Here is a 14,255-nt window from a genome sequence, read left to right as displayed (position 1 = left end):
GCCTGGCTCTACTTGGCCTTGCTGGATCTTTGCGTGAGGCCAGAAAACGGAGCATGACCATGTGTTAGAATGTTTCCACAGACATGATCTCAAGCCTGGTTTTAGTACAGCTGGGTCCTTACTGATATTAACAGAGACCAGAGCTGGATTTGCACTTTCCTATCTTATATATCCTGTGGCATTTCCAAAATACAATTCTTTGGTAAAATATGTTCCACACAAATATCTCCATGGAGTGAGGGAGCCCTTGCTAGGAGGGTGCTGTAAAGAACTACAAAGAACTACATGGGGCAAAAAATAAATCCTTAGAACTACGGAAGTTTTCTGAGCTTGGAAATTCACTCCTGCTCCTTGGAAAGTAATTTCTAAGTGGGGAGGACTCTATCTCTTCGTCTGTTAAATGGCCATGAAAATTACACCATAAGGAGTATGTGGAAAATAAATGAGCAGACACCAAGCACAATCCCAGCCCATAGGAAGCACTCAATATATTTTAACTCAATTATTCTATTATTCTGGCCTGGCAGGTGCTGGCCTCTGTCTTATTACCAGTTCCCACACTAACTTGCTATGTGACCTTGACCAAATGAGTTTACCTCTCTGGACTTCAGTTCTTTCACCTGTGTCTCACAGTGGTGTTCTGGAGCCCCTGTAGGTTCTGTCTAATTGCCTGAGACTCGGGGGGGATAGGAAAGGGGATGAGGACTGGGCCTGCAACCTGCGCAGCTTCCATTTTCTGACTCTGTACTTCTGTGCTATCTCACTTGAACAAAGTCTTCTGGGTCTTCAAAAAAAAGTTTTCCAACCACTGGTGAGGTCTAAATCCCCTTCTAGATCTAATACATATATACTTTTATTGATTTCAGAGAGGAAGGGAGAGGGAAAGAGAGATAGAAACTTCAATGATGAGAGAGAATCATTGATTGGCTGCCTCCTGCATGCCCCCTACTAGGGATTGAGCTTGCAACCAAGGCATATGCCCTGACTGGGAATCAAACTGTAGACCTCCTGGTTCATAGTTTGATGCTCAACCACTGAGTCACACCGGCTGGGCTAGATCTAATATTTTTTCAGAGCAGACGCTCATGGTTCATCCTCCCCTCAGACAGATATTAGCTGTAGACCAGGTGGTCACACCAGGCCCTGCTGCTCCTGGAAAGCCCCACCCTTTCCCATACAGTTCCTCCCACCTCAGTGCTCTTCCTCCCCACTGTGTGCTGCTGTAATCCTACCTGTTCAATCGGCACATTCTTTGATTGCTGGGGTCATGAAAAACCCACCTCTCCCCCACTTCCTCCAGAAGGCCTCCAGCCTTTTGTTTATACCTCTGTCACATTTGCTCTTGGAGTCATTTATGGGAATGTCTTACATCCTCTACCCGATCATAAGTCTTAGAAGGGCAGAAACTCACTCTGAGGACTTTTGTGTGTGTAAATAGTGGGTGCTCAATCAATGCTGATTGAAGAGATGGCTGGATGGGACCGAACACCAGGTTTTAGAACCACTGGGTAAATTTTTTCTATCCTTGGACAAACTCGGGAAAAAATTATTTTTAAATTTACAGAACCAAGATGGCGGCATAGGTTAACGCCGGAGTTTGCTGCTTTGAACAACTACTTCAAAAGTGAAACTAAAAGACGGAACAAACATCACCCAGAACCACAGGAACGCTGGCTGAGTGGAAGTCCTACAACTAGGAGGAAAGAGAAACGCATACGGATACTCAGAGGAGGCGCAGTGCTGAAGTCAAATTCTGAGGTGCGGAGTGCGCAGAGCGGGCTGGCGGCGGAGGGCGCGGTTGGCGTTTACAATCGGGAGGGAGTCGAAGACTCTGAGCTTCAGATACAGGCGAGTCTTTAGGGACCCAGACTCAAACGGGAGAAGCGGGACTGTCTGGCTTCGGTCAGAGCGAGTGCAGCTTTCTCTCTGAGCTTTGCAGCGGGTGCTGGGACTCAGAGAGGCAGAGCCCCTGGGGACAGGACTGAGAGCCGCCATAACTGCTCTCTCCGGCCCACCCTGTTGATCCTGTGCGACCCGCCCCGCCAAGCCCTGCACACAGGCATTTGCCGGATAGCCTCAGGCAAAGGCTAGATTAGCACCTCCCTAGAGGACAGAAGTTCTCTCACTGCTGACACAGCTGATTCTCATAGCCACTTGGCCTGGAGGTCAAACCCTCCCTGGAATTAGCTACAACAATCAAGATTTAACTATAAGACTTCGAACAAAGACCACTAGGGGGTGCACCAAGGAAGCATAACAAAATGCGGAGACAAAGAAACAGGACAAAATTGTCAATGGAAGATATAGAGTTCAGAACCACACTTTTAAGGTCTCTCAAGAACTGTTTAGAAGCCGCCGATAAACTTAATGAGATCTACAAGAAAACTAATGAGACCCTCGATCTTATATTGGGGAACCAACTAGAAATTAAGCATACACGGACTGAAATAACGAATATTATACAGACTCCCGACAGCAGACCAGAGGAGCGCAAGAATCAAGTCAATGATTTGAAATGCGAGGAAGCAAAAAACACCCAACCGGAAAAGCAAAATGAAAAAAGAATCCAAAAATGCGAGGATAGTGTAAGGAGCCTCTGGGACAGCTTCAAGCGTACCAACATCAGAATTATAGGGGTGCCAGAAGATGAGAGAGAGCAAGATATTGAAAACCTATTTGAAGAAATAATGACAGAAAACTTCCCCTACCTGGTGAAAGAAATGGACTTACAGGTCCAAGAAGCACGGAGAACCCCAAACAAAAGGAATCCAAAGAGGACCACACCAAGACACATCATAATTAAAATGCCAAGAGCAAAAGATAAAGAGAGAATCTTAAAAACAGCAAGAGAAAGAAACTCAGTTACCTACAAGGGAATACCCATACGACTTTCAGCTGATTTCTCAACAGAAACTTTGCAGGCCAGAAGGGAGTGGCAAGAAATATTCAAAGTGATGAATACCAAGAACCTACAACCAAGATTACTTTATCCAGCAAAGCTATCATTCAGAATTGAAGGTCAGATAAAGAGCTTCACAGATAAGGAAAAGCTAAAGGAGTTCATCACCACCAAACCAGGATTATATGAAATGCTGAAAGGTATCCTTTAAGAAGAGGAAGAGGAAGAAAAAGGTAAAGATACAAATTATGAACAACAAATATGCATCTATCAACAAGTGAATCTAAGAATCAAGTGAACAAATAATCTGATGAACAGAATGAACTGTTGATTATAATAGAATCAGGGACATAGAAAGGGAATGGACTGACTATTCCTGGGGGGGAAAGGGGTGTGGGAGATTCGGGAAGAGACTGGACAAAAATCGTGCACCTATAGATGAGGACAGTGGGTGGGGAGTGAGGGCGGAGGGTGGGGCGGGAACTGGGAGGAGGGGAGTTATGGGGGGGGAAAAAAGAGGAACAAATGTAATAATCTGAACAATAAAGATTTAATTAAAAAAAAAAAAAAAAAAAAAAAAAAAAAAAAAAAAAAAAAAAAAAAAAAAAAAAAAAAAAAAAAAAAAAAAAAAAAAAAAAAAAATAAATTTACTAGTAACTGGTCTCCCTCCAAAGAATAAATAGGTTAATATAAATATTTCTAAACAAGTTAATGAGTTAGCAATTACAGAGCAAAGCCGACAGCATGCCTGATGTAGTAAATGCAACCCCGAGAAAGCGGATACTACATTTTACTCTGATGACAGCTTCAGGAACCTGAGGGCACCACCTGAATTCGCACAGAAGGAGGCACCTAGCAGAATGCTTACAAGCGCTGTTCTCCACGTCAGAAAGACAAGTTTGAATACAAAATCCTACTTGGTCATTTTCTTAATCTCTAGGACTCATTTTTCTTATCTGTAACACAGGCATATGATAATAGTTGTTGGAAAGAGAGAGTTACTTTTGACAGTAGCCTGTGTTTGGCACATAGTGAGTGCTCAAAATATGCAAGTTATTATTTAACAACAACAACAAAACCAATATAGATAAAAGAAATGAGCAAGGAGAAACTTGATAGCACTAAATCGCATGCAATACAGTGGTTATCTTTACAAGAAAATAACAAGGGGCAGAATTCTCAATAGCAGAATTTCAAACCACTAAGGATTATTTAAGCAACTGACATCCTCAGGCACATCAGCATCATGAGGCTCCCAAAACTGAATCCACAGTTGTCCTGCATTTTCCTAGTTCTTAAGTGGACTTGGAAAGCCTGTGTGATCTGGCCTTACTCCCAGCACTTTCCTCTTCACTCAGGTGGCTCCGTCACCCTGTCCTCCTCACAGGTCCTTTAATGCACCAAGCGTGTTCTCTCCGCAGGGTGCTTCCACTTGCTCTACCTCTGCCTGGATTAGGTACCCCTCGCTATCCATGTGGCAAGACCCACCCCCACCCCGTTCTTCACATCAATGCTCACAGGTCATCTCATCAGAGAGGCCTTCCCTAACACTCCTCCCCTCCCCCTCAACATCACCATCTCCGTCACTTTGCCCTGCTTTAGTTGTCTTCACATTTGTCACCACCTGACATTTTATATATCTTTATTTGTTTCCCTGGTTCTTGTCCGCTTCTCCCACCTTGAGTATAGGGTCCATGACACTAGGGACTCTGACGGCTCTATTCATTGTGCAACAACATCTCTGCCCAGCACAGAGACATCAAGTGTGGTCCACAAAGAGTAGCTAAGTGAAAGAATGAATGACTGCCAGCCTGGGTGATACCATGGGAGGATACCATGGAATCTGCTATTCATTTTTTAAATTTTCTCTTTGGGAGCGATGCAGCTACCCACTCATTTGGGTCAAGAGTCTTACCCTATTAGCACAGAAGCAGGAGCAACGATTTGCACAGGCTCTAGATCGGTGAGGTTGTCAGTATTTACAACAAAGAGCTTTACAGTTGGATTCTTAGCTCCTGCCTAGGAAAAAGCAATCACAGGATTGGTATTGACAAAAAATACAACATCATTGCACAAGTTTAAAACTGTACAAAAATGTCTGCATTACAGCCATAAAATTATAACAATCAGACACATTCAAATAATTTAATGTAGATAAAATGAACATAAGGGAGGGTCATGAAATGCAACCTTTTCATGTTCAGTCAGAAATATATAGAGACCCCAAACACTCCTGTTTAATTAATAAATATTCATAATTTATGTATACTTTATGCAGACAAGGATACATTTCTTAAAATCATTTCTGATATTTTGCAAATATATCCTGACTCCAGAAGACAAGAAGTCAACTGGCTGACCACTAGGAAAAATTCCTTGGGTTCAGCCAAAGACACAATCCACCAGGAAAATTAGTTTCCCTGAGATGAGAGCCAATAATGCTAATTAGGAAGCTGTCATTTTCACTCCAAATTCAGGTTCACCACGTTGGAGCTTTACAATAAATAGCATGACAGAAATCTATAAAACCTTCTTATATACACACATAGATCCTCAACTGACAAATTAGCTAGAAATAATGTATTTTTAGTAAGAACATTTTATGGTTTGTTTGTTTTTTTGCCAGTTTCACTCATCAAAAATTACATTTCACTGAAAATACATCTCCATATTTAGTCTCTGATCTTTTTTTCTCTGTCTTCCTAAAATGGCAGCTCTTCATAAAACAAATTGAGGGAGTTGGTAAAAATAAAAATCCCTTTTTCCAAATTGCTTACAGCAAAACAGCACTTTACTATTACATTTTCCTATGGACAATACGGTGGCCATTATTATTATGATACTAGTGAAGAATTGTAGTTCTTCTAAATTCCCCTCTTCCTTAGCTTACACTGCTGAAGGGAGCTTTTCAATTTTCATAAACATGCATCCGGAGGGGGAGAACAGCCTTGAGAACCAAGACATGACACTATTATTCCAAATGTAGGATGTGTGAAATTAGCACTAGTGCCAAATCTATAATAGAACCACTAAAACTAGTCTTGTATCTGTTAATTAGTAATACAACCTGATATATAATCAAGCTTTTCAACTTCATCTAGGGCACATTCCAACTTCCACAAATGAGATGAGCTTGTGATTCAATTATAGCCTCTCTTTTCCTCCATTCAAACATTTTCAGTCCCCCTACCTCTTTTAAAAGCATTTCCCCCATCTTTTTCGGCTTGTCATTCCTCAAAGTTTTTGGAGAAATTACAAAACCTTAAATCACACTCTTTCCTGGGATAATAAAAATACTTTAAAATTGCCAGATGCTGTTGACTTCAGCAAGGGTAATCACAGCAAGCTGTTGAAGAGAGACTGACAATATTTTCATTAGCAGGAAAGGATTAAATGAAACCATTCTCTTCCCATCAAATCACAGAACTGCTATATGAATAGGAGCACAGACCTTTGGATATGGAATGTGGATAGTCTTTGGGTACTGCAGCGACTCGTCCAAGTAGACAGAGTATTCAATACGTGGGACGTCGGTGTCGTTAAACTGGGCATATGCTAAAAATGTGCCGTTTGGAGACCACCACAGAGCAGAGTGGGTACTGAAGATTTCCTCTGAAAAGAGACATAAATTGTTCTGTTACAAGAAGTAGATGATACATTGGCTTTGGCATTCAAAATATTGTTCTCATTAGCTTTAGTTAATTACAGTAGAGTTCAACTAATGAACCACTTTGCATTTGCTGGGCTTCCAAAATCAGAGTAATACAAATGAATAAAAATAAAATCTTCAAGGATAGATCTGGGCTATAAAAATAAGTAACCCGTTGGACTGTTTTTAGAATATTTTAGCACATAATATTTAATATAAGCTCTACATGTTTTTCTTTATCTTATAATCCTCTAAATTTATGCTGCAAAACATACTCAAAGTAAATTTCACATAAGGGGCTGATCCTCCTTTCTCATTTTCAAACCGTCAACATGCCAGCATACTCTCCCCAACTGGGTGGGTGGTGTGTGGCTCTATGCTATTAAACCAATATGGTGCCTAGAGTTTACTACTCTTGGCACAAACAAGGTGAGGGAAGGATAGATTTAGAGTGGTGAGGAGCCCCATGAGACCCCTACTCAGAAACATCTCCTTCACCTAACCCAGTGGTCGGCAAACCGCGGCTCGCGAGCCACATGCGACTCTTTGGCCCCGTGGCATGGGCCACGAAGTTTCAATCGCACTGTACGTGCACACCCACACGTGGTATTTTGTGGAAGGGTCACACTCAAGAGGCCAGTTTGCCGACCACTGGCCTAACCTGAAGAAACTGAAGACTCCCTTGGATTAACACCCTCCTCTGATGTTTAAGATGATGGGTGAGGAAAGAGGGTCAAAGAGGAATGCAAAGGAAAGGAAAGGTCTTGATTTCCAAAACACTCTTGGCCTAGTTCTCACTCTCTGGCAAAGGTAGCTCCTTCCTGTGTTTATTATCAAGTCTGTTCATGGGACTTCCAACTACTAGTTGTGAAAATGCCAGAACCTCTTTTATCAACTGGGGATGGAGGGTTCAAGTAGACTAGATAGAGACTCCTAGTTCTTTATGCAGATTTAAACCACAAATCTTATGTTCTGATGTGAATATAAAGGTAAAAACAAAGGCATAGAAACTTGAATCTTAGAATTAGGAAACTATTTATCCCAATCACTTTTCTGATTCCTGGGTCTTCCTTACAAGTTTCTTCCAAATGCTCGTTTTCAATAATAACAATAATAGTAGTAGTTACAGTATTAATAATAACAATAATAAAGTACAATACTATTAAGATGAGCAGCAGCATATAATGAATGCACCAGGAATTGAAAAGCAACTGACATCTGTTATCTCAGTTAATCCTCATGATAATTCATTGTGTGCAGATGAGCAAAGGGAGGCAGTTAGGCTTGAAGAGAATAAGTAATTTGTCCAGGATCACGCAGGCAACAATTGATAAAATTAAGAATAAATCCAGGCTTATTTGGTATGAGTCCATGCTTTTCATTTCCATGCTCTGCTATGTCTTCCTACTTATTTCAGCATCTCTAGTAACAGAGAACCTTCTTCTTGATTAGGAAGCCTGCTCCCCCTTTGACTGCTTTATACCTATATTGTTGACTTACATTTATGTAGCAATTTAGAATTTACAAACCACTTATCTAATTTAGTCTTCACAAAGATCCATGGGAGAGTCTATTCATAGCCCATTTTACAGAAAACTAAGGCAGAGAAGGACTGAGTGAATTAGGATGCAGGCCTTGTGATTCCAAGTCAAGGATATTTTGCACTAAGAACTTCATTATACCGAACTGATGTCTCACTACTTGTGGCCTCTACCCATTGGTTCTAGTCTAAGATCAAGATGCAAATACATAAAATTAATATAATTACAGCAAGATTATGATTTTTAAAATTTATTGTAAATACAAGTAGCAGTTACTGCTCTAAGTTTTGAATTAGTGGTTATTCAGAATACAGAACATGCTTTTCTACATTAATGAATATTAAAATCCTATATAATAAAAGGGTAATATGCAAATTGACTGAGTGGCAGAACGACCAGTTGCTATGACACACACTGACCACCAGGGGGCAGACGCTCATTGCAGGAACTGCCCCCTGGTGGTCAGTGTACTCCCATAGGGGGAGCACCACTCAGCCAGAAGCCTTATCATGGCTGGTGAGCACAGCAGCAGTGGTGAGAGCCTTTCCTGCCTCTGTGGCAGCTCTAAGGATATCTGCCTGCCAGCTTAGGCCCAAGGACTCCCAGACTACAAGAGGGCACAGGCCGGGCTAAGGGACCCCCCTGAGTGCATGAATCTCGTCCACCAGGCCTCTAGTTATCATTATAAAACTACATCTGGTTGAGGGTTTTGGGTCAAGATGGCAGTGTAAGTAAATGTGGTTTTTGCATCCTCCCACAACCACATTGAAATTACAACTAAAATACAGAAAAAAGCATCACTCAGAACTACCTGAAATCTAGTTGAACCTGAATGGAAGTCCTACAACTAAGGAATTAAACAAGAAACTACATCAAAACTGATAGGAGGGGTGGAGATGCAGAACAGGCTGGTCCCACACCCATGTGTAGTGGATAAAAAAGGTATATCTTGGCTACAGAAGCCCCCCACTGAGGAGCAAGGGGTTCCAGCCTCACACCAAGCCCACTAGCCCAGGGTTCCAATGCCAGGAAGAGAAGTCCTCATAACTTCTGTCTATAAAAACAGCAGGGATTGTGGCTCAGTGAGATGGAAGGCTGCTGGAGTCCCAGGCATTCCTCTTAAAGGGCCCATATACATGGATTTATTCAGACTCACTGGCTCTGAGCTCCAGCACTGGGGCAGCAGCTCGAAAGGCACCAGGTATATACAAGGATGAACTGAATTGTCTGGTGTCAGGGCAACAGCTGGAGGGGCAGCTTTGACAGAAGTATTGACAGAGGCCATTGTTTCTCTGATGAGCCCTGCTCCCACAGAGCAGGCAGGTGGGTACCATATCCGAGTCTCTATCAACCTGGCTCACACTGTTAGCCTCACCCTGGTGATTCCCTGAGACCCTGCCCCACCCAACTTGTGGGCTCACCCAAGCTTTTCCATACAAATGACCTGTCTTGGCTCATGCTTCCAACTTTCCTAAAACTTTCAAACAAGCAGCATCTGGCCTTGGCATGCCCTGTACCTCTTTGTATGTGGCCTCAGGCCTGGTACTAGTGGGAGCCAGCCTTGGTTGGCAGCTTGGCCTCTCCTAGGCACCTCTAAGTCCAGTACAAGTAGCATCCACCTGCAAATTGCTTTGTAGCTCATAATTGGTGGTCCCAAACTGAACACAGATGGTGGCTGACCTTGGCCAGCACCTCCCAGGAAGCTCCAGAGGCAGCACACCTAGTTGGCAGCTTCAAACCACGTTGACGCACCACCCAACCACCTCCACAAGCGACACACCCTACAATGGACTCAGCAGGCACGAGAGCCCTGTTAAAGTAAGTCCTGTTCTGTGGAGTGTGCCCCAGCACAGCTGATCTTCCACAGTGGGCACAGCCAGTCTTTGCAGCCAATGAGCCTAGGCATAAATCCCTCCCATTGACATGTCAACAACAATCAAGTCTCAACTGCAACAGAGGGTATACACAGGCACATGGGGGCACACCTGGAGTGTCTAGCTTGGGTGATCAAGGAGACTATGCCACTGGACCCTACAGGACACCTACTACATAAGGCCACTCTACCAAGCCCAAGAGACATACTAGCTCTACCTAATACATAGAAACAAACACAGGGAGGCTGCCAAAATGAGGAGACAAAGAAACATGTACCAAATGAAAGAACAGAACAAAACTCCAGAAGAACACTAAACACAATGGAGACAAGCAATCTACTAGATGTAGAGTTTAAAACACGGATTATACGGTTGCTCAGTGAACTTAGGGAAAGAGTAGGTGAAGTTAGTGAGGACTTCAACAAAGAGACAGAAAACATAAAAAACAAAACTATAAGACATAAAAGAGAGCCAGTCAGAAATAAAGAATATACTAATTGAAATGAAGAATACATTACAAGGAAACAACAGTGGAGTAGATGAAGCAGAGGATCAAATCTGAGATTTGGAAGATAAGAAAGCAGAAAACACCCAATCAGAATAGCAAAAAGAAAAAAGAATCCAAAAAAGGATAGTATACGGAACCTCTGGAACAATTTCAAGCACACCAACATTCACATCATGAGGGAGCCAGAAGGAGAAAAGAAAGAGCAAGGAATTGAAAACCTATGTGAAAAAATAATGACAGAAAACTTCCTAATCATTTTTCTGATTCCTGGGGCTTCCTTACAAGTTTCTTCCTAATGCTTGTTTTTAATCCTATCTAATAAAAGACAAAAAGGGTGATTAACCGTACCTCCACTATGCTTCCCATTGGCTAATCAGGGTGATATGCAAATTAACTGCCGAGAAAGATGGCTGTTAACTGCCAACAAAGATGGTGGTTAATTTGCATATGTAGGGGCCAAGCGATGGAGTGAAGCTGGCTGGCCCCAGGCAGGAGCAGTGAGCGAAGGTTGGCGTGGCGAGCGAAGAGCAAAGAGGGGGGCCCGCCTGCCATGTGCCCTGGCCACCACCACGCCCCCGGGGCCTGCGCATGGCAGGCTGGGGGCTTAGCTAAGGCTTAGTGCATACTCCCTGGTGGCCCCACAGCAGGACATCCTGGCAGACTCCTGACAGGCGGGGGGCTGGGAGAGCTGAGTGGGGCAGGGGCTGCAAGGAGCCATGGAAGGGCAGAGCAGCCAGAGCCAAGTTCCCAGGGGTCTGAGGAGAGTGCTTGACAGGAACCCAGGACTGCAAAGAAGGAAGAGGAAGCAGCCACAGGGAGCTCTTCCAATCCCCCTGCACGGACACCCTACCGCAGCCCCCATACCCCTGGGGGAACGGGGAGGCTGACCAGACAGGAGAAGACCCAGCTTTGGGGGAAGCTGCAGCCCATATCTCTGACTCCCGACGTCTTCCCCTGCCACCCCCGCCAGGGGCGCCCATAACAATAGCACGCCTGCGACAACCTGTCAGCATCCCCGAGGCACCTGAGGCCTGTGGCCTGCTGCTGCTGGGCCCCCTCCGCTGGGGCCAGGCACGCCTCTCCTCCCTACAACTCCAGACCCGGGTGAAGGCAGGCCTAAGCGGCCCTTCAGGGTCAGACTCATTCCCCCCCACACCCCTTCCCCGACAGCAGTGGCGCCGTCTCTGCAGCAGAAGTGCACTGAACCTTGTCGGGGATGCAGCTAAACCCACCCTCCTAGCCCACTAAGCAGTCAGTTGGACATCCCCCCAGGGCTCCCAGACTGTGAGAGGGCACAGGCCACACTGAGGGACCACCCGCCCCCCAGTGCACGAATTTCGTGCACCGGGCCTCTAGTAATAATAATAATAGTAGTGGTTACAGTATTAATAATCCTATATAATAAAAGCCTAATATGCTAAGTGTCTGGTCTTCCGGTAACTGGTTGACTGTTCAACCAATCAAAGCATAATATGCTAAGGCCACTCAACCACTCACTATCATGTGCACTGATCACTAGGGGGTAGACTCTCCGACTGGTAGGTTAGCTTGATGCTGGGCAAGATGGGCTGGAAATGCCCTGGAGTCCTCCTGCAGTCCCTCCCCAGCCCCAATTGTGCCCTGGTGGGGTCTCTCAGCCTGGCCTGGCCCCTCTCACCATCTGGAACCCCTCAGGGGGTGTTGGAGAGCTGGTTTCAGCCTGACCCCACAGGCCACTCTCCTGGGGAGGGCGCCAGATGCAGGGCTCATGGCTGGCAAGTACTGCTGCGGAGGCAGGAGCCTCTCCCAATTGGGACTGATTGGGCAGGAGCTCACAGCAGGCACAGTGGGGCCGGATGAGCAGGAGCGGCAGGTAGGAGCTGCAGCTGGCATTGGACTGTGGGTTTCAGTGCGATCCCCGCAGGCCACTCTGCGGGACCCCACCCATGCATGAATTTGTGCACAAGCCTCAGGTAACAATAATAAAATACAATAATAATTAAGATGAGCAGCAGCATATAATGAGTGCACCAGAAATTGATAAGCAACTGACACCTATTATTTAAGGGGTGTCCTTATTTTACATGCAGCTATTCCTGAGGAAGGGTCGGGTCACAGCTTTGGGAAGAGGCTGTATGCTGTTCACACTGGGGATCCTGGAGGCTTTGCTGTGCTGTCCACCAAGTGTTGAAGATGTTTTCAATTTCTAAGTGACTAGTCTTAGTAAATTTCATTGCAAGTTTTAATCAAACACTTATTTCTGAACCATGGGAATTCATCTTTCTTTTAAAGTAATTTTTTATATATAATGTTATTCATTTAATTAAACTTGACTTGAACTGGGAGACAACCCAAATTAGGTTATGAAGGAAACTACTTTTTTAACTATGAAGAAAAAATAATAGGATGAAATAAGGAGTCTCTAATAAGAATGAGACAACTTTGTGAACTATTTGAAACATCTCAAAATACCTCTTACCTTGTCAACTATAGACATGAAAAATGTTTTTCTAATATTTCCTAAGTCTCTAGAATGTTTTATATTTCCTAAAACTCTGTGTCTTAAAGAAAATAAATCCTTTTTATCACTTTTAGTTCTGTTTTTTGACCCATTTTTTCTTAAGCCTTTCCAATCATTTCTTTTAGTTTTTAACATCAGGAAATTATAATTTGCCTAAGAAAATTAACATAAATCTTTTATAAAATGGGTGTTTTCTTCACCTCTGCCCCCCAACCTCCAAACAATATTTTGTCATCCTTTGGAATGTTGTGGGAGTACTTAGCTTACTTCTGGGGTAGGTAGGCTTGATGTTAATCTGCAGGCTTTTATGCATCTGTAAAGCAGAAAAGCTACCTACACAGAAAGGCTCTTTGTAGCGGTCCACTGAAGACAATAGGAGCATTGAGAGACAATGAGGACGTAAGCAGCACTAGCTACTGCTAAGAAACTCTTCTGTGAGGTATCTGGTGCTGTGCTAAAAAAGATTGATAACATTATAAAAAGTGCAACTTTTTTGAATGCCACTGAATGTCTTCCCTTTTGAAGAAATGTTTGACTATTTTTAAAAAACTTACAGATTTTCTGATTTAAAAACACTTTAAAGTCTCTACCTTCGTAAACCCAGTCAGTTATTCCATTACTGATCGCATCTTCTCTTCCATCATGTGTGACCCTCTGACTTGGTGAATATGGATCATTTTTAACATAAATATCATTGTTCCAAACATATGCCTAGAAAAATAAAAAATAATATTGACATATAATTACATGACATAATATATTTTATCTTGAAGTTCAAGAAAACATTTATCAATTCTTTTATTTTAAAACAATATTGGTGTGCAAGTATAATGGTTACCTTAGGTTATTCAATTTGGGAAAAATGAAGAGTCATTTACTCCCTCCCCCTCATATTCTTAAATTATCAGTATACAAGCTACAACCCTAATTAATTTTAAGAATACTCTTAATATATTAAAAAGAAGAAGCTCACAACCACCACTATTTGGATGCTAACGTATATAAGAACACTGACCACTTCTATGGAATGATGTGTGCTTTGCATTTGTTCTTAGGGGAGGTGACTAAGGGAGTGCAGTTGCATGCTGGGAGGGAGAAGTTTAACTACAGGTAAACATTCCATCTTACTGTTTAGATTGGGAATTTAACATTCTCTTAGCTCTATAGAACATGCAGATATATCTATAGTGACACAGAGAAGGTCATAGAACTAGCAGAAAGCAGGTATGCTTTAAAAACACCCACCCACAAACTATAACAACAGCAACCACTCCCCATAAAAAC

General features: G+C 43.2%; 1 protein-coding gene across 2 annotated transcripts in view; it reads right to left on the bottom strand.

Annotated features, from left to right (window-relative positions):
* The window catches only part of DPP4 (dipeptidyl peptidase 4), a 90,437-nt gene that overhangs the window by 40,788 nt on the left and 35,394 nt on the right, over positions 1 to 14,255 (bottom strand). For both annotated transcript variants that reach the window (XM_036320364.1, XM_036320363.1), the window contains exons 8-10: positions 13,562 to 13,682; positions 6,351 to 6,511; positions 4,815 to 4,918 (exon numbers count right to left, since the gene is read on the bottom strand). In XM_036320364.1, coding sequence (XP_036176257.1) covers positions 4,815 to 4,918; positions 6,351 to 6,511; positions 13,562 to 13,682 — 386 coding nt within the window. The remainder of the gene's footprint in view (positions 1 to 4,814; positions 4,919 to 6,350; positions 6,512 to 13,561; positions 13,683 to 14,255) is intronic.

Source organism: Myotis myotis, unplaced genomic scaffold, assembly GCF_014108235.1.
Source record: "Myotis myotis isolate mMyoMyo1 unplaced genomic scaffold, mMyoMyo1.p scaffold_m19_p_8, whole genome shotgun sequence".
NCBI classification, from domain to species: Eukaryota; Metazoa; Chordata; class Mammalia; order Chiroptera; family Vespertilionidae; genus Myotis; species Myotis myotis.
The sequence above is the reverse complement of the archived record's forward strand: the minus strand, read 5'-3'. Positions and strand labels throughout refer to the sequence as shown.